Source organism: Merops nubicus, unplaced genomic scaffold (assembly GCF_000691845.1).
Source record: "Merops nubicus isolate BGI_N331 unplaced genomic scaffold, ASM69184v1 scaffold5377, whole genome shotgun sequence".
NCBI lineage: Eukaryota > Metazoa > Chordata > Aves > Coraciiformes > Meropidae > Merops > Merops nubicus.
Window position 1 is genome coordinate 145,495 of NW_008618196.1, and position 19,726 is coordinate 165,220.

Below are 19,726 nucleotides of genomic sequence, written 5' to 3' on the forward strand. Positions count from 1 at the left end.
TTTGCCTTCTTAGGAATGCAGGTGCTGGAATGGAATGGCATCCCCTTGACTGGGAAAACTTATGAAGAAGTCCAGAGCATTATTATTCAACATAGTGGGGAAGCAGAAATATGTGTAAGACTGTGAGTTTTTCCCCATCTTTCTGTTTCCATATTTTTGGCTTTTCATGGCTTTTTTTTTTCTTTTTGTTTTCTTTTTAAATTTACAGTTGTTAAGGTGGAACCTTTTTTTAGCATGAAGCATCAATGTAATAATTAACAAGAGTTCACTGAGTGTGGGTGGTCTGTTGTTCTTTTTTTTTCTTTCTAAAATCATAAGGAAAGATAAATAAGGTGGATGCTAGTAATTGTGTTCATAAACAATGACAGGCCACGTCTCCTCTCATTGGTGCACATGCAATGCGCTGAATTTGTTTGGGTTAGAAAATGATGGTAATTTAGCATTATTTGACTTTTACTGAAATCTGTATGCTTTAGATGAAAGTTAGTTAAGCATCAGGAGAAATGTATAAACTTGCAGTTAATCCATTAAAGATTTCACCTTAAAAGAACCTTTTCTTCTCAGCTCTTTAACAGCATTGCAAATACTTATCAGCTAAGAAGGGGCCATGCTTGGGAGCTGCTTTCTGTCATGAACCACTATTCATTTATCTACTTAATACAATAATGAGGGTATGAGGAAAGAGTTTCTTTTGTCTCAGGCTTCTCATCACTTTCTTTAGGGACCTGAACATGCTCTCGGACTCTGAGAATCCCCAGCACCTGGAGCTGCATGAACCAATAAAGGCAGGTGAGCAACAAGCTGTTGCTTTGACTGGATAAGAGCTGAAAACTGGATGTGATATAAACTAGGTCATTGTTATTGTAAGCTCAGGTGTTGGATCTCAAATCTTGCCACAGGCAGAAAGGGGACCACACATAATATGGAAAGCCAAGCATTTATTGTTGGTTCTTATTAGCTCAGTTAAATCCTACTGACACAGTCTACACTATCTGATTAATACAAAGCAAATCTCAGTAACAATATGGCAGCTGATATTTGTTATCCAGGGAATACCTCCTGCTAGCTACCCCTTCATCTATCCATGGCCACAGAAAACTCTGGCATAATGGTTCCCCTTGAGCAGGGCTTTCACTCTGGGAGCATTGCAGCAAGTTGACAGTGTCCTGAGGAATTTCCTGGGAGAGTATGATGTTTGTGGTGAGAGTTTTTGATTCCTCCTTGCTGGGAGGTGAATGATGTTACTGATTCCTTCCTTTGTGCTTCAGGACCTGCTTGGGGCCTTTTTTTATGATTTCTAACATGCCTAGCTCTTTCCTCACCAGTCAGCATCTTTATATTGCATATGACTTGACTGGAGTTCATACACTTTACATGTGATATATTCTTGTTCTTTGTTCCTTCTGTAGCCCCTAAAATTTATTCTGCCCAGCTCCTGAGTTTGTGTCAGTGTCAGTGACTGACCAGCGAGTTGCTGGTGTTCCTGGGGCCTCTGCTGTCATCCTGTGCCCAAACCTTGCAGCACTCTGCTGTCACCCCAGGCTTGTGCTCTTATAAGCTGCATTATTAATCTGGAGGCAGGAATAATTCAATCTACACAGTGCAATTACTGTTGTGCCTTTATATATCAAAATTATTAAGAATGGGCATTATATAGTACAATTATACAAGGTGAAACATAACTCAGACAAATTAAGGTTTTGCTGTTGCAAGTAGACAAGCTAAAACAAAGCTTTTGGCAAACTGGTGCAGGTCCAAATAGCACACAAGTCCTAAGGTCTGTGTTAGGTTAATATTAATATAAGACTTGTGGAACTTTATTAGTGATGAAAGTATAGTATTTACTAGGATACAGGGACGCGATAGTAAGTATTCTGTGTGAGGTTTTTACTATGTGACTTCTAAGATGGCAGTGCTTTTAGGGGATTCCCTTCTGTTCAGTCAATACCATGACTGCAGGCACCAGTCATAGTATTAGTCATATCTAATCTAACTTTGAATCAACATCCAGAATCTTAATATTAATGCAGCCCTTCAGCAAACTCAGTGCAGATTTAAATTGTTTCAGTCAGCATCTGACGGATACATTCTGAGTTCTGTGGTTTTGCGATTGCTCTTTTATCAATCAGTACACAAGGTACCTGGATTAAGTCCTCCATTTTCTGACCATGCAACTCTTCCCATGTATTAATATACATACCATCGAGCTAGCTTTTGTTGAAAATGGGTGTTACTGGTATTAATTGAAACTGAACATTTTGAGGCAGAGCTTTGAGGCAGATCTACCTACAATTTTTTTCTTAGTGAGCAGAAGAAAACCACCAAATGCATTCATAGACACTAAAATTGGGTTTTGAAAGGATAGAAGCTAGAATAAACAGTATCTTTTATTAAAGGAAAAAAACTCAGAATGAGAAAGAACAGAAATAAAAGTAAATTCCCCTATTATTGCAGGTACATTTCCTCCTAGACTAGCAATCTTCTAGTGGTTTCTGAGTTGGAACAATTCTGCAGAATGCCTTCTGGCTGCCAAGCTGTGTCTTTCTCGCCATCACCTCTGAGGTTTTGCAGACTGTTTGTATTTTGGAAAGGAACACTCTCCATTCCCTCCAGAAAGAAAAAACAAATACAGCCTAGCAGGCAGGATAAGGCTAATGTATTGCCTTAAACCTCTTATACTTCTGAGAACTTGGGAAGCAAGCTGATCCTGGCATCCTGTTAACGCCATACACTTCAAGGCATATATGAAACTTACCTGGCCACATTTCTCTGTTAAATGGAGATTGCCATGTACAAAGGGTAAATCCTCCCCACTCATTCTCAGGGAGCAGGGAGGGCAATCAGAGTCCTACCACAGATGCCTCACATTGGTGTGTGTAATAAGGAAAGGTGAATCAGAGCTTTTACTCTTAATTTGTTTTAATTTTATCCTGCTTTGATTAATTTGTGGTGTTGAAGTTTTGAGTTCCTTTTCTCTTTATTCCTGTATAAATTATTTCAGGATTAAGTTCTCTTGAATATCCAGTTCATTAAAAAAAGTAAAGCTCTTATTAAAGATTGTTACAACAAAGTTCAGACACTTGGTGAACTGGATCAGTTCCAAAGAGTGCAAGTTAGCACAGATCAGTTTTTAAAATTATAATTCACTCCAGAATGATTCAGCATGATCAGCAAGGCCTATTTTTCTTCAGCTGGAGAATAACCTCAGAAAGCTTGTGAGATGAGTAACACCAACTGACAGCATTGGAATTGGGATGTTGATGTTGCGGGGGAGACGTATTTTTTTATAGGTTGCCTTTTCCATCTTCAAAGTATACAAGTAGATTACAGGAAAATTTGTAAAGATTGTTATCCTGTCCCTGTACCATGGCAAGATGAATTTGAGTGTGCTAGCAGTTACCACTACAAAGCTGTCTTACTTTAATCCAGTAGATAAAGCAAAGTCCCCAGGAGTTGATCCAAAGCAGCTGGCTGCAGAGCTCCAGAAGGTTTCTCTACAGCAGTCGCCTCTGGTTGCTTGCTCAGGAGTTGAAAAGGGATCTCATGTTCACTCTGGAACCACTTCTGCCACCTCCAGCTCCGTTCCCAGCCCTGGTCAGCCTGGTTCCCCCTCAGTGAGCAAAAAGCGTCACAGCAGCAAGGTATGACATTTCTTAGTTACACTGCAATAGCATTTTGATGACAAGAAGAAGCTGCCTATTTATCTTCTTTAGCATAGCAAGAAATCACAGTATATATGGATGAATTCATTTCTGTGACAGTGATGAGTATTGCTGTTGTGATATAAAATTTGGACACAAAGGAGATTATGAGATTTATCCAAGGTCATAAATGGTTGGTTCTTGTCTGAAAATAAATTTCTCAAACTTAACATTATTTTTAAACAAAATGATTGGCCTTTTCTTTTTTCATGGCTGTTAACTTTTTAGGTGCATTCTACATGTTGCTGGTACTAGTTCCACAGAAGAAGCTGATATTACTAAGACCATAATTTCCCTCTCTGTACTAACTGCTGTTTGAAGTATTACAAGCTATGAATAATCACAGCAATGTTAAACATTTCTCTGAAAGCCAGGGAAGGAATGACAAATTTTCCATCAGTACATGTTTTACCACTAGCTAATTCCTGTGAACTTGTTAAGCAGTATTTCTCATTTTATTTGCCATATCCTGTCCATTTCTCAGCTGAACTTCTTTCTCCTTGTGCACCCACCTGCACACCTGGAAGGGGCAGAGTGGGAATTCAGTAGCTTTTCTTCACAGTTCAAACTGAAAAATAAGGCACAGTCATCAGTCACATTTTTGCATTTTGTGTCAAAAAAGTTAACACCTGAAGTGAAAAATCAATCCTGTGATGACTGCATTTGTTAAAGCAATTAGCAAGATAGCTGGAGCTGATTGCTGTCCTGAACACTCAGCTTCCTGCTCCCTTATTACTGGTAGCAAAGCAAGGAGCTTTCTTGCAAGCAAAGTACTTTCTAGATATTTTTCCATATATATATTTTTTCATTCCTTCTTGGGACTCTCAAGGTCCTGCTGCATCATTGTTATAGTTTTCATTTTTGTGCTGTGGAAACTGTGGTTGTGATTTGAACTATAAATGCATTATGTGCTGTATAAACCAAACCCAGAGAATGACGCCTGCTCATTTCAGATAGCTCTTCAATATGATTACATAACTTCCATGTGAGAGGAAACACAAAAGTGTCTCTCATCCAGCAATTTAGCAAAAACTATAAACATATTTATTGATCAGTTTGTTTTGAATAGTAATTCTGCTTTGCCACAATTCCCATAGATGTTTTATGAATTCATTTAGATATGTGATGCACAAGTGAAATCCATATGTCAAGATTTACTGCACCTTATTTCAGTGATCTGGCAGAATTGCCTATCACGTGAAAAGTTGTTTTCATTACACCTTACTCTGGATATTGTGTACATCTACATATGAACTAATTTGCCATGTGCTTTATGTTTACCAGTGAGAACAATACACTTCTGAAGTACAATTCCTGGGACTGTATAAAACCTGCCATTCAAGTGCATGCACTTCATGGAAAGGAGAGAGCAGTTCTTTTAATGCTGATGTCGTTATCTACACTGAAACCCCTTTCATTTGGTTAGATGAATCATAATCCTCTGCAAAATTCACTGCATAGGATATGGAAATCCCTAAATCCTTGATGTGTCCTGGAGAGATGTCACTCTCCATTCACATGAGAAGACTAGGTTCCCAGCTTTGGCACTGTAGCAGGTCACCTAAAGTTAGATGCATAAATTTAATCTTCTACTTCACAGAGGATTTAGTAATCTTTCATGAAAAGTCAGCTGGAGGCTTATAAAGATGAAACAAAAAATTATTAAAACTAATGCCTTTATGTAGGGGATGCAAAAGTCAAAACCAATCAGATAAGTATTTAAAACATTTTTTGCCTATTTCTGAAAATCATGTTGAGATCCATTTCTTTCATAACAACCATGGCTTTTGTTGACTTGTATAGTTTCTGTTAATTGACTTCAGGCCAAGTTTATAATGGTGTTGGTCTCTGTTGGAAGAGAAACCTACTGCTCATCCTTTTTGGAACTGCTCTTTGCCTTGGGCTGACAGCATTTCTAGGCAGGCTGCAGCTTTGCCAAAGTATCATGACAGACTAAATATCCAAACTGCCTAGATCTTGGTTTTGTGACTATTCTTATTTTTAGCAAGTATATTTTTTTGTTAAGCTTTTTGTATGGGATATATGTGCCAGAAATGTTGTAAGAGTCTCTTTGATGTTCTGCAGTACTGATTCTCTCATGTTTAGTACAGTGCTTTGTCCCACTACTGCAGAGTGATAATGCATAGCAACAAAGCTTGGCATGAACAGGTTTCACATCATGGTTATGACAACCTTCTTCAGCAGATGTGATGGCATTACAAAGCACTGGCTCTTACACAGGCATGCAGGGAGTATCAAAAGAAATTAGAATGAAATTCAATAAGCCATCACAGGAGAGATTTAACCTTTGGGGGCCTTGAGCTGACTATATCCTGTGCAGACCTGTTCCTTTTGTAATGTAAATGCGTGATCATTCTATGGTGCAGATTACAACCTGGATATAACTGTGCTTTAGAAACATTTAATTTCCTTTGTATTTTGAAGAATGGGTTGTTTTCCTAAATTCACAGATCCTTCAGCTCCTAAAGAAGTCAGCAGTGAAAACTTTGTCTTCTTTTCAAATTAATCCTCACTGATGCCCTGATAAAGAAAGATACTTATTTGCATCTCTGCATTTCAATCCAGATCCAACTTCAAAAGCTGACCCAGCTCTGAGCTGGGGGTTAGACCAGATGACCTTGAGAGGTGTCTTTCAGCCTAAATTATTCATGTTTCTTTGAAATATTTGGGTAGTTCTTCATGGTTGGTTTTAGATTGGCTAACATCAGAGAGAAAACAAAATGTTTAATATGCGGAATCACAGCCTTGTAAATTAATATAAGGATTTAACAAAGACATAGAAACATAAAAATGCACATTTATTTTTACACACAAGTAAATGAAAGCAAAGTAACCTCACAGCTATAAGGAATTCCACTTTAAGCTCCTTTGGAAGTCCCCACACAAATTCAATATGCCCATTCCCCTTTTTCTGAACTCCACCTACAGTGGCTGTACTCACACATTCTGTATTACATGATATTTTGAGTAAACAAACTCATTTAGTACTATTCAAACTTCTGAGAAATTAGAGCATTTAGACTATCTGGCAGGAATTTTGTTGTACTAAAATGGTTAATTCCATGTTATTTTGTATCATTGTCAGTATTATCAATGCTTAGCACAGACTGAGGTCAGAACTATTAAAATATAATAAAATCTATTTGTAGAGCTGAAGTATGAGAAATGTAAGCCATTTAAGCCCTGCTTTGAAAGTGTGCATGATGCTCAGGGAGGTGTCTGTCTTTGCAAAAAGAGTGAATTCTGTCTTTGAATATTCTTTCAAGGACTAAACAAGTTTTAGGAGTAGTTTGCTATAAAACTAAAATAGCATTTAAGATTCAGAGCATTTTATAAACTGTTGATGACCTATTTTAGCTGTTAGAGGGATTATACTTCTTTAAAAGCTTTGTAAGGTGCCAAGAAAAGCTGATTTAAAAATTTTCTATGAGAATTCTTTTTGAGAAGCACATGCATTTCCAGAAAAGTCAACTTAACTTTTTTTTTTTTTATCTGAAAAATCTTGAGTTTTTAAGGTAACACATCTAGAAGAATGTGTGCATGAACAAACATGTTCTGCATCAGGCAACACAAGGCAGTGAATATAACTATATCACAGAAGGGCTTGAGCTGGTTTTCTCTCATGTTTTCATTGCACTAGTGTTTGGATGGGATTCTCCTGGTTAGTTCTTACCTGCATATCTGAGCAAATGAGGGGATGTTTCTTCATCAGCAACCTGAAAAGTGTAGTGCATCTTCTTAACTTTATCCTCTAGTCGGGGAGATGTGGGCTCTGCATTGGCCTAATGTAAACAATGCCTACCCAACATCCTGAGAAAATTTCTAATGGTTTCTTTTGGAGGGTAAGGCAACCCCAAAGAGTCAGATGGGGTTTACTCTTCTCAGAAAGGAAAGAGATCCTAGTCGCCCAGAACAGTGTGTCAGACTTATGGTCACGTTTGGGAAAATAGGAAAAGATGACTTCCATATCAGTCTCCAGAGAACAGCAAGTTTGTCCTTGTTTGCATCCTTTCTTTCCTGCCGCATCAACCAAGGAAGCAGAAGTGGAGGGAATGCAAAAATATTCAAATCCTGCTACTGAACCAGAGAGAGCTTTCTTGCTTGACTGATGACTTGCAGATTAGAGGTAGGTCCAGGATGGCTCAAGGACACCACTGTTTAAAAGAACAGCATATTTTTGAGAGTCCAGGACTTGAAGCAAATGGTGATCCAACTACTAACAAACAGGGAAGAAAAGGGAAAACCAAAAGACACCAAAGATTTTATTACTTTAGTCAGCAACCTAGAGAAGTTGAGCAATAGAGAACAGAAAGGAAAAAGTACGTTTATACAGCTTTTTTAAAGGGCAGGACAGAAAATTTAAATTTCATGTCAGGGAAAGTGTGTGGAGGAATTTGAAGATGAAGTGGTGTAGCTGAATTGTCTATTAAAAAACAGAATAAAGCAAAAAATATTATGTGAGATAGCTTGCAATTGTGAAATCCACTTGCACACATCACTCAGTTTTAATACCATTCCTCCCGCTTTTGCTTCACACTTTCATCTAAACTCAATTTAAACTACTGTAACCTTTGGCTTTCAGTAGAAGTATGGCTATGTTGTACTTGACATTTTATTTGGCTTCTCTTTGCAGCATTCACATTTGTTAGACAGAGTTGATCCTGTATGAATGTCTTTTTCTTCCCATGCCTCCTTGTGTGATCAGTCAGCTCAGACTGTAATGACTCTGGTGTTTAATTTGTCCAATTCTGTATTTTCACAAAGGCTGATCAAAATGGCTGGGCTGGACTTTAAGAAGTGTTTAAATACCATAACTGTTAGTGTTAAGTGTACAAATTGGAGACAATTAAATGCTCTTTTTTCAATACTTGGCAATACAGCAGTATAAACAACACCTGTTAAAAAAGTTAATTTTGAAAATCTGTTCTTTCTAATACGTGTATGTGTATATTTGCGAGTGTGTGCCCAGGTATTTATTTATATTTATTAATCTGGCAGCCCACGGAAACTGTGAAGTCTGCTTCCCATCCAATCACTGGAGAAATTCAGGTAAATATATAGGTTTTACTATGCAAATTATTGTTGTTCCTGCTGCATTTTTCTGATTAATAAATTTGCAGAAAACAATGTCCATTAACTGAATTTTTTTATTCAACTCCAACCCCTTGAAATGTCACAAATGTAAGTCAGTGCCTGAGTTTTGCCTCTGTCTTTGATGTTCGCTTTTGAAATACAAACAGAAGAAACACTCCTGTTAACGAAGGGGGTGAAAACGTATTGAAATTCATTCCCATCTTTAATATTTGAGCACTTATTGTGGTGTACTTCAGAAATTCCCAGACTCTTTACGTTTAAACCAGGACTGCTGCAAATTACTCACAGTGCAGTGTATTTATTTCCATGCCAAGTTTGTAGTTCTCTCTTATGGCAACAGACTTTACTCAAGCTTTTCAAAACAATGGAACCAGGAAAAGCAGAATAAATGAAGCCTAACTTCCCATAGATTTCTGTCTTTTTTTCCTTAATTAATCCCTCTCTCCTATAGTAGTACTATGGGTCTTTCCATAGTGTTATAAAACCCATTCGGGGCTTGGGCTCCAGGTAGTTGGAATTTGTGTAGTTCCTACTCAGTAAGCTGGCTATTGCTCAGAATAGTATGAAGGGGTTCAAATATAGATGTTTCTGGTTTTAGTTGGGTTTGTTTGCTTGTTTTGTTTTGTTTTGTTTTATTTTGTTTTTACCTATACTGACAGATCTGGAAAACAAGATCTTTCTTTCAAAATCCAACATAATTATCTAGCACCTCATTCTAGTCAGGAGAGACAGAACCTCCTAGAATACATTTATTTCCATACAAAGTAATGGTCTAAAACTCATTTTATTAAAATGATTTCAGAAAGATATTGAATCATTTAGGAAGTAAAAATAACAAATAATCTTACTGTATTTTAATGCATTTTCTAGCTTCAAATCAACTATGACAAACACCTTGGCAACCTTATCATCCACATCCTTCAGGCAAGAAACCTTGCTCCTAGAGACAACAACGGCTATTCGGACCCCTTTGTTAAAGTTTATCTTCTTCCTGGGAGAGGGTAAGTGTAGGAGAAGTTTTAATCTGAACTTTCTTATAATTTGGGCTTGTTCCTTGTCACTAATAAACAGAACTTAGAGTTATTGCTATAGAAAATCCAGGTGCAACACCAGGAAAAATGGTGGATTTTTAATAGGGAGCCAGATCCTATTCCCAGGAGAATGTACATACTTTGCCAGTAGCCTCAGGGACTTCATGATAATTCTTATACTACTTTTTCTTTTTTTTCATATTTCCATTTTAAAATTCCAATGCATACAAAAATGTGTATTAAAAGAACAAGAGATTCTACTGAAATGTAGTAAATATATGTAATCCTTTCTGTAATATAGAAAGCTATATGTTAATGTTAACATAGAATGGTTGATTCAGCTCAAGACATTCCAAATTTTGGACAAGCATACACAATGATAGTACCTGAAATAAAATTAAGGTTGCAGTTTAATATCAAAGGTGAGAAATACCGAACAGAAAATAGTCATTCCATGTGTTTTTTTATGACCATTTTTTTAAAAGCTAAGGTATGATTTTAGAAACTCTGGTAATTATAATGATTATACAAATCACTAACCACTTTTTCACAGACCATTGCTTTTTTAGATTCTATAATTACAAATAGCATTAGTTTTTCTTTTAAAAGATATATTTCTGTATTAGCAATACTATACCTTTTTTTGTCCCCTAAAGTTGCACCATCTCATGCATATGCGTAAGTATACAAGGTTATAATCCTGCTTACTTCAATGACACAAGAGATATATTTAAAATTAAGCTGATGGATCAGACTTTAGGTTGCAAAGACACATTCCTGTAAACTTCTCTGCTTGTGTAACCACACTCATCCTAAAAGGCTCTTAGACAGGATATGCAACATGCAGTTCAGCATTTGGCATATGGACAAGCACCACTAAAAGCACATGAATGGTACGACTAAAGGCATGTGAATTCTTCTGTAGCTTGGTAATTCTAGCTACACGATATTCAATATTGTTCAGTGGCACTGGGCCCAAAACTATTACTGAATCTAATGGGAACTGGTCATAAATCTTGATTTTTTTTTTTAATGCACCTAAGAGTCTTGTAAAATACTTGTAAAATAAATGTTACAGGGAATTTTGCAGGTACATTCTCTGATGTAGAAATAAGACTTTGAACTAGAGAGATGTTTATCCTGCAGAGGTCTAAGCCAGATCTAAGCATAGGTTTAAACGTGCTACCAAGCTATGAAAAATTTGGATTTTAGTTTTGTTTGGATTCATTATTTTAAAACGTGGCAATGTTACAGTTTGGCATGTAACTTGTGGCTTTAGGAAATAATGAAAATGAAGAGCATCTCAAAAGTGCCAAACTTGTTTCTGAAGGCAAAATCTTGAACTACTACTGAGCATCTTTTATCTGTAGTTCATCTTTTATCTGTAGTTTGGTCCACTCTAGACTTATTATTATTCTTTCTAGTGCCCCTGTTTCCTTTGATTCTGATACTGTAAACTACTTACTATTCACATGTTTTCTTTTATCTCTGTTTTCATTTTCTCTCAAACTGTTTCTCCTTTGTTCCCAACTGCATAAATGGCGGGTATGAAGACAAGTCATGGTTGTCCAAAATGCAAGGTAGGGTGTACTGTCTTCCAATTTTATTCTTTTATTTTTGTATGCCTGCATGATATGATAAGCCTGTGCCTTGAGCTATAGATTTCTCTTGAATTTTGATGGGATGTAATGGCAGCATGGTTATGCTGTTGCTATTTTAATGAATCCCATTTCCAAGTCAAAGGGAACTGGAAAGACATAATTAATGAACCTTGATTGAGTAATATTCTAGGGCCAAACTCTGATGACAAACAAAATTTCTTTTGAAGTCTGGAAGAATATAGTTCAGATATATCTACAATTCATTTTCACTCACTGAAAGTTGCAAAATAATTACCTGTGAACTTGTAACAAGGTTTTGAATGTTGTTCCTGCCAAGAGAAACAGGCACTGCTTGGAAATGAAATAGAATATTTTGCTCTGTGTACGTTGTGCAGTGTTTTGACATTAAAGCCAGGCATAATTCTAGATAATTGCCCAGCTGGCTTTAAAGCTACTTGTCCACATCAATATTTACTGGTGGTAAACAAAACTGAAGTTTTAGTTACTGAAATTATTAGCGCTTTGTTTCTCCTGGAGCTGGAAATGTAAGGTAAAACTCAAGATAGCTAATATCAGCCTCTGCTAAGTACACAAGAATAGTAATCCACCCCAAATTCTAAATTTGTTTGAAAGTAGAAACCTAACTAAACAACTCAACGGGTGTATTCCAATTAACAGACCTTCTCTATCAGTCTCTTTGTTAATAAAATTATTTCATGAATGTGTTTAAATGCCATATTTTATATGCAGTTATTTTATTATATTTTTCATTGTACGTTCATTTGTATTATGTTTTAATAAACTATAATTAAGGAAACACAGAGGAATGATAAAAAAATAATGCAGTCCTTTCTTACTTTCTTAAAAAAAGCTGAAAGTATATCAGTTCCTTAAAACCAGTAGATCATATGACATTTAGGCAGGCCCACACTATACAATACTATTCTGGCTTAGTTAAGGTAAGAAGTAAGTGGGTTACTCTGGGTGTAAGAGAAGTTTGGATAAGTTAATATTTCAGTAATAGTTGATTAGAATAGATATTAATTTGAGGATCACTGTGAGTCCAAAGAGAGAGAGATGCTGCCAGCCCAGCTGTCACTTGCCCATGTCCCGTGTTTCCATATGGGTCAGTCAAATCTCATTAATACTTTGAGTGGTGGGGATGCTTTTCTCAGATCAGTTTGGGAAAAGAAGGCTACTGAGGAGCTTAAAGAAATTAAGTGCATAAGTGTATAGGATTTGCCATAAAAATCTAGCTTCCAAAAGGATTCAGATTTTGTATATCAGCTTTCTTTCCAAGATGCATAGAAATAAATTTGTGTGTGTTTCTTTTTTGTATGCTTTTAGATTCATATGCCCAGATTTTAATTCATGCTTTTTTTACTGATGTATAAGAAAATGTACCATTGTATGATGTGGCTGACAACTGATTGAACTGTGGAAAACTGCTGCTTTCTCCTCATAAGCAGAGGTGGACAGATACTTTGTTTCACAGGTCAAAATGCCCTTCACATTTTTTTGATGAACTAGAAGATAGTGAAAAAAAAAAAAAATGGAACTGTACAGAATGACTAGAGCAAAAAAATAAGAACAAAAATAACTGTAAGTCCCTTTCATTGGAAGATATCAGTCTAGTAGGCAGCTTGGATCTGGGCACTCTGTTTTGGAGAATAAGTCCACTAGACACTGCAGAACAATTATAGGGGAGCAATGCACAGTTGAAATGAGTTTGCAGAGCAAAACTGTTGGTTTTGGGTTTTTTTATCCAGCATGGACATATATGTGTCAGTATGACCTAGCATGGACATGTATGTGTCAGTAAAACACACAAAATTTTCAAATAACCTTCATTCAGATCTGCTCCAACCTGGTACCATGCATGGGACACCATTAGTGACCAGCTGATTAAATGAGTCACTGTTGTGCATCTTCTGAGTTAATCTTTTATAAAAGGAATCTTGTTCATTGACTCTGAGACCATGCCACAGTGTGAACCAAAACACACTTCAGTCAAAAGTCAGAAGTGAAAATCAGGACAACAGCAGACTACCAAAAATTAATGGAGGAGAACTATAATAGAGGTTACTAGTGCAGATACAGATCATTCCCTGGCATTTTGCCTTAGTCCTGGAGAACAGCCCTGGGCACATTTAATTTAGTAATAGATATATCATGTAAGTCCTTTAACGTATGGGAGGTTTGAACAGAAGACAAAGGACATTTGACTTGAAGACTGGCAAAAAGAGGTTCTTTACCATAATAACTTGTTGGGTTTTCAAAATATTACAAGTTTCCCATGTTCTCCTACCCAGCTCTTTTGAGATGTCCACCAAAATTTCTATTAAAATAAATTTGGAATGGAAGCAAATCTGACATCAAAGCTCACAGAACTAAACAAATCCATATTCTGTAAAAGCTTAGTGTATTGCTTTCCCCATATTTGGGAAATGCAAAGTACCATAAAAAGCACTGCCAATTTTCTTAAAAACAGATTATGCAGCCAAACTTTTAATTCTTGGCTATTGATAAAAACAACCATAAAGCTGAGGTACTTTTATGTTTATTTCTAGTATAGTTTGAGGCATAGGCAGAGAACATGATCAATAAGAAATGAGAGTTTCTGTCATTAATGGGATATTAGTTGCCTCATGGAATTCATTAAATGTTTTTGTGAGATGTGACTTCTTTAATTAGAGACTGCAACCTATAAATATAATGGATTCATGCTACTTTAAAGTGCTAATGAGAGAATGGTGTTGGAAATCAATGCATATCACTTCAATTTATAATCAGAGCCCAACACCTACTGTAAGAGAACAAAGCATATGTGCATGAGCTGACTGGTGCTGTATGTGGAAATGGTTGTAGGCAGAGTAGCCTGCTGAAGAGTCAGATGATGTTTTAAAAGACCATGTTAGGAAAGCATACTAAAAAATGATAATGGAATACAAGGAGAGAATAAATTAAGATGCAAGTTTCTGAAGTAGGTGCAGAAATCGCTGTCACTCTTCACTCCGAAAGCCATGCAAGTTCAAACAAAACACAGGTTTTACCAATTTCTTATTCAGTAGCCTGCTGACAAGTCAGAAGAAGTTGTTCTAAAACATCACGTCAGGAAAGCATAATAAACAAAAAAAAAAAAACCAAAGGCTGTCATTGTCCTCTTGTAACCCTGAGTTGTTGCAGAAACGTTCCTTTCTTCTTACGGTTTTTGGTTTGTGAGTGGTTTTTTTTTCATTAGAACTGAAAGAAACAAAAGATTGCTAATGTAATGTTTCCTTCCTTTGTTCAAATTCAGTGCTGAGTACAAGCGGAGAACTAAATATGTACAGAAGAGCCTGAATCCTGAGTGGAATCAGACGGTCATTTATAAAAGCCTCTCCCTGGAGCAGGTGCGTGCGTGGCAGCGCTGCCCAGCGCCATTCCTGCCTTCTCCTTGGGCTGTGCGCTGCACCGAGCTGGCTGTGAAGGGAATGCTGCTACTGGCACTTCTGGGAACCTCTGTAAAATCCTACCCAACTTAGGGGAAATTTGGAACTGTTTCCTTACCTCTGATAAAGCTTACTGTATTAGTACTCTTTTCTTGTCCCTTTACTCATAAAAATGGTAATTTGGGGGGATTACACTCCTAATCATGTCATAAGTACAGATGCCGCAATTAAAAAGATTATAATGGAATACAGGGAGGGAATAAATTTAGATGTGAGTTTCTGTAGTAGATGCAAAAATCACTGTCACTCTTTGTTCCAAAAGCCACGCAAACTGAAACAAAATACAGGTGCTACCATTTTCTTATTCAAAAATATTTATAAAATGTAGAGATACTTTTCTAGATTTAGCAGCAATTTGGCTTGAAATATGAATCACCTGAAAAAAAATCTAGATAATATTTAATTTCCTTGTTTTAGAATGATTTATCTCACATCTGGGACAGAAATCTGTGGAAGACTTTTGTGTTTCTTGGTGGCTTCCTAACTTTAGCTGACCTACAGACTTAAATGAGGCAGTATGAAGCAATTGAATCTTCTTTTTCTCCATCTCCCCTTTCAAAGGGACATTTCACCACTTGAAAAAGACATAATGAGCAAAATGATCAGTCCATTTGTTTAAATTATTAAGTATATGTTATAGAATAATGGATCTGTACGCAGTCTTAAATCTTTTGCCTTTCTTAATGTTTTGTTCTAGATACTGTCAACTTCATTTTTCAAGACCATTTAATCTTTCAGTACTTCTCAAAAATGCCCAGAATAACCACACTCTTTACTGAATGCTTTTAATATACTTCTCCAACACAACACAATGCCCAGACCTTAGTTTTATTTTGCTAAAAAAAAAATTATTATTCGTTCTTGTTCACTGAGAGAAACATAGATTTGGATACTCATTTTTGCATGTAGCAAAACCCTTCCCACAGGTGATGCATGTCTGGCTCCAGTATAAACCCTACATCTTCTGGGTTTTGTGAAAAGGTTTAGTAAGTCTTAGTAGTATTTCCAAACTGAGCTTTCCGTTTAAAAAGGCTCAGCAGTTTACTTAATTTGCTTTCATGTTCTGCTGTGACATTTCACAGAGTTGTAATTAAGAGTGCTTGGGTGTTGAACATTCAGTGGCTGTCTGATGATTTTAAATTGCATGATGATCTTAGTCTAGGATTTCTTGCACAGAGATTTTTATGACAGAAAATCTCCTAATATCTTTGATGTATTTTTTTTTACCATTATTTGATGAAATTTACCTTTAGCTCACATCTTGAATTCTTTGAACTTTGGCTTTCTGTTTGCAAATCTCCTCCTTTTCCCTCCCTCTGAGACTGTTACGCATTGGTTGTGACTGTAAGTGAGTAGGCTTCATCTGAGTACCACGTGTTGTGAATTTTTTCCTCTTTTCACATAAAAGTGTGTGCAGGGAATAGGATTTCCTTCTACACCTTTCTATGGCTTGTATCTGATGAGTGATTTTTCCTGTAAAATTCAGTGCCCTGGCTTAGGAAATATACAGTAAAGCACTTTTCTAAAATGCCAAATAATCCCATGCTGGTAATGAGTACCATCTACAGTTTGAAGAACTATCACCCTGCAGTAGTATATTGTTTGGATTCATAGTCCTCAAGAAGGGGTATTTCAAAATACATATATAAAGAAAAGTACAGGTCAATACTTGTGATAGACTGAGTGTCTTGATCACTAAACAAGAAAAACTGCATTATACAGTGAGTTATACAGAGTTAGCAGTCATACCCTAACGTAAATTGATACATTTTTATAAATATAATTTCTTCAAAGAAGCATTTCCTTTCCCTCCATCAAAGCATGGTTGCTTGCTGACAGCAAATAAGTATTATTAAATATTTCCTAATATAGTCCTTTTAACGTCACTGTCTAGACTTTAGCTGGTTGTACAATTTTTCATATTACTTTTCTCTTTCATAACCTAGCTGAAATTAAATTGAAAATAATTATGGGAAATAGATCACCCTTTGAAGTGAAACAGACTTTTTCAAGGTCAGAATGACTACTTTTATCATGTGGCAAATTCTACTTTGACAGTTGGAGAAAAATAAATTAAACTGTGAATATTTAGTAATTTAAGATTTTTTTTTTAAATAAAAAAGGAGATAATTAAAGTTTGAGAGGAAGATGGAGTACACACATAACAAATATTGTGTGAGAAGGTAAACAGTGTAAATTCTATACCTGGTCAGGCTGTTGGTATAATGTACAACAGTATAAGGTGTTGCTTTGTTTTCCACTATTTTTTACTTGTCAGGAAGCAAAGTCATCTCCTTACATGATGGTTATAATTCATTAAAGAAAATAACTCTTGCTAGAGCTCATGTCCTCAAATTGAAGGTAATATTTAGAGTAAAATTTTCAAAATTCTTGAGTGTTGTAGGAGCCTACATCTTATTTCCAAAAGTAAGAAAAGCTTTCATATAAAGGAGTTGGTACCTAAATCTTGGACAAGAGAAATTAAGTTTCTAAGTGAAGTAGCAAAAGACTTTTTCTCCTGCCACATACTGAAGATTGAAGAGTACAATCAAATGCTAAATATGAAAGTAAACACAAATATGAATAATGCACATTCTAATGCAACACTTTCATTTCTACTCATCAAATATCCTGACTGAGACTGCAATCTTTTATATTATTTCTGAAGTAATTATAGGAATTTACTAAACTGTATTAAAATTAATTCTTTCTTCATTGAAATCCTTGCTTGACATTTTTGAGGAATAAATATTAAAGATTTCAAGTAATTCAGATTTAATTTCACAGACCTGCATTATCTCTATCAACACCCCGTGTTATCCAGATATTTAAAACACGAAACAGAGGCTTCTGTATGTGTGGTGTTGGTTATGTCTTCCATAAGAAAATATTATTCACATTGGAAATTTCTGTATATTCCTTCATTTTCTTTAAATGATGGCTGTCCACAGTGACCTAAAGCTAACTAGAGTTCACATGCAGTAATATGCTTTTAGGTGGGGATTTTTTTTTTTAATGTATTTTTTTTTATTTTTAAATTTTCCACAATGCAAAGCCTGGTATTAATTTCAGCTTAGTAACACTTTTTTTTCCCATAATATGCTTGGAACTCAGATGAAGTTCACAATTTGTAAACTGCTTCCCTTCTCTTAGGGAGATTTTCTCATTTTCCTGTTGGTATTTAGCCCACTTGCAGAAACCCAGTCAGAAGAAGAGTGGGTTTCCGCAACCGATGTCAGCATTGCTGTCAGTTAAATTCGTGATGGAGATCTGAACTTCCAGCTTCATGACCTAAAACTGGATGATGTGAGACAGACTCCTATTTTGCTCTGATGGTATAATGGGTGCTTTTAAAATCACTAGCTATTGAGAGCTCTTTGCCTTCAATAATGGTACATAAATATAACTCCAGAAAAGAAAATTCTCCTTTGAAACTAATTTTATGCACTTGGCCTAATAAAGCTCTCTTGATGGTTTTTCATTGTCATAATATTTTATTAAAGCTTTATTAAACTAAGAGGCTTAAAATAGATATCTCAAAGAAATGCAGAGTACTGCAAGTTTTCAGCAGTTTTCTTATCATACTAATGCAAGAAGCTAGCAAAGCAGGGTTGCAGTTGCTTAAAAATCTTCTCTGTTTTCCCCTTTCCATCAAAAATCCTTCAGATCTTAGGATTTCTTTTCCTTTCCTGGATCTATACATTTTTCTCTCTTTCCTTGCACAGTCATCATCTGAGCTAAGAAGACTATATGTCCTGCCAAAATAGTAACATTTGAGACGATACATTTCTGAAAAGTATTTATACTATCCCTATTTCTTTAGCAGTAAAAATACATATACTTATTGTAGCAACTAGCAGGAAATTATGTCATCCATGAAGTTAAAAGTAGCATGGACCAATGTCTGCTCAACTCCTTTTTTCAGGTATTTTTTCACATTGCAATTTTGATACTGTCTTGGAACAGCAAAGGAAAAGAATATTATTCAGTCAAGGATATCAGCTCTATGAAAATTCTGTAAGGGATGTTCAAAAGAGAGTATTTTCGTTCAACTTCTTAATTTTTGCAGGATATTTTGCCTCATTATGTAGGACTAAAAGATTAAAGAATTGCTCTCAATTTTTTTTTAATCTTAGCTTTCAAGTAATGTTGTTGTCTGCTTGAAGAGAAAATAGGTGATGCTGAAAATAGTACAATTCCCTTTTGTGGGGGTTTTCCAGGGTATGCTGACTTAAAATTGTTTTTCAAAGACCTTGGCTTTGCATAGTTACTAATTTTTCTAAAGTTAGCTAGGATAAAGAGATATTCTGAATACATAATAATGAGCTGAAATTATCATTTAGAGGCAATTTAAAGTTATTAAGAACCATCTGAGTCTGTGTTGCATTAAATGAAGGGACAGTGGAGGTAAAAAGCAAAAAGCGCTTTTCTTCAAATTATACATAATATGTACAGTAAATTGTATAACTTATAATGTTGAACAATGACTTGATCCTTTGCTCTCCCTTTGCCCCAAGCAGCCAATTAATGGTCAGAGCAGTAAGCCACATGTTGCCTCTGTTAGGATGATGACCTCAGTTATCACATAAGATTTCTGTTTCTAACCTCTTTTATTCAAGTATGTGAGAAGAGTTGTTTTCCTTAATAATGCTTGAAAGTATCCAATAAATTCTTCAATTAAAACTTCTCAGCCTGACTTTACAGATATCCCATACCCCCAGGATTTTGTCCTTCTCTCTTTCAAGCCACGTGAATTCCTTACTGCCTCTCCAGCCACCTGCTAGCCT

General features: G+C 35.9%; 1 protein-coding gene across 1 annotated transcript in view; it reads left to right on the forward strand.

Annotated features, from left to right (window-relative positions):
* The window catches only part of LOC103775881 (protein piccolo-like), a gene marked incomplete at both ends in the record, with an annotated part of 145,877 nt that overhangs the window by 104,920 nt on the left and 21,231 nt on the right, over positions 1 to 19,726 (forward strand). The window contains 7 exon segments of the mRNA XM_008943354.1: positions 14 to 122; positions 722 to 789; positions 3,433 to 3,641; positions 8,721 to 8,771; positions 9,687 to 9,817; positions 11,401 to 11,427; positions 14,747 to 14,840. Of these exon segments, the coding sequence (XP_008941602.1) occupies positions 14 to 122; positions 722 to 789; positions 3,433 to 3,641; positions 8,721 to 8,771; positions 9,687 to 9,817; positions 11,401 to 11,427; positions 14,747 to 14,840 (689 nt within the window).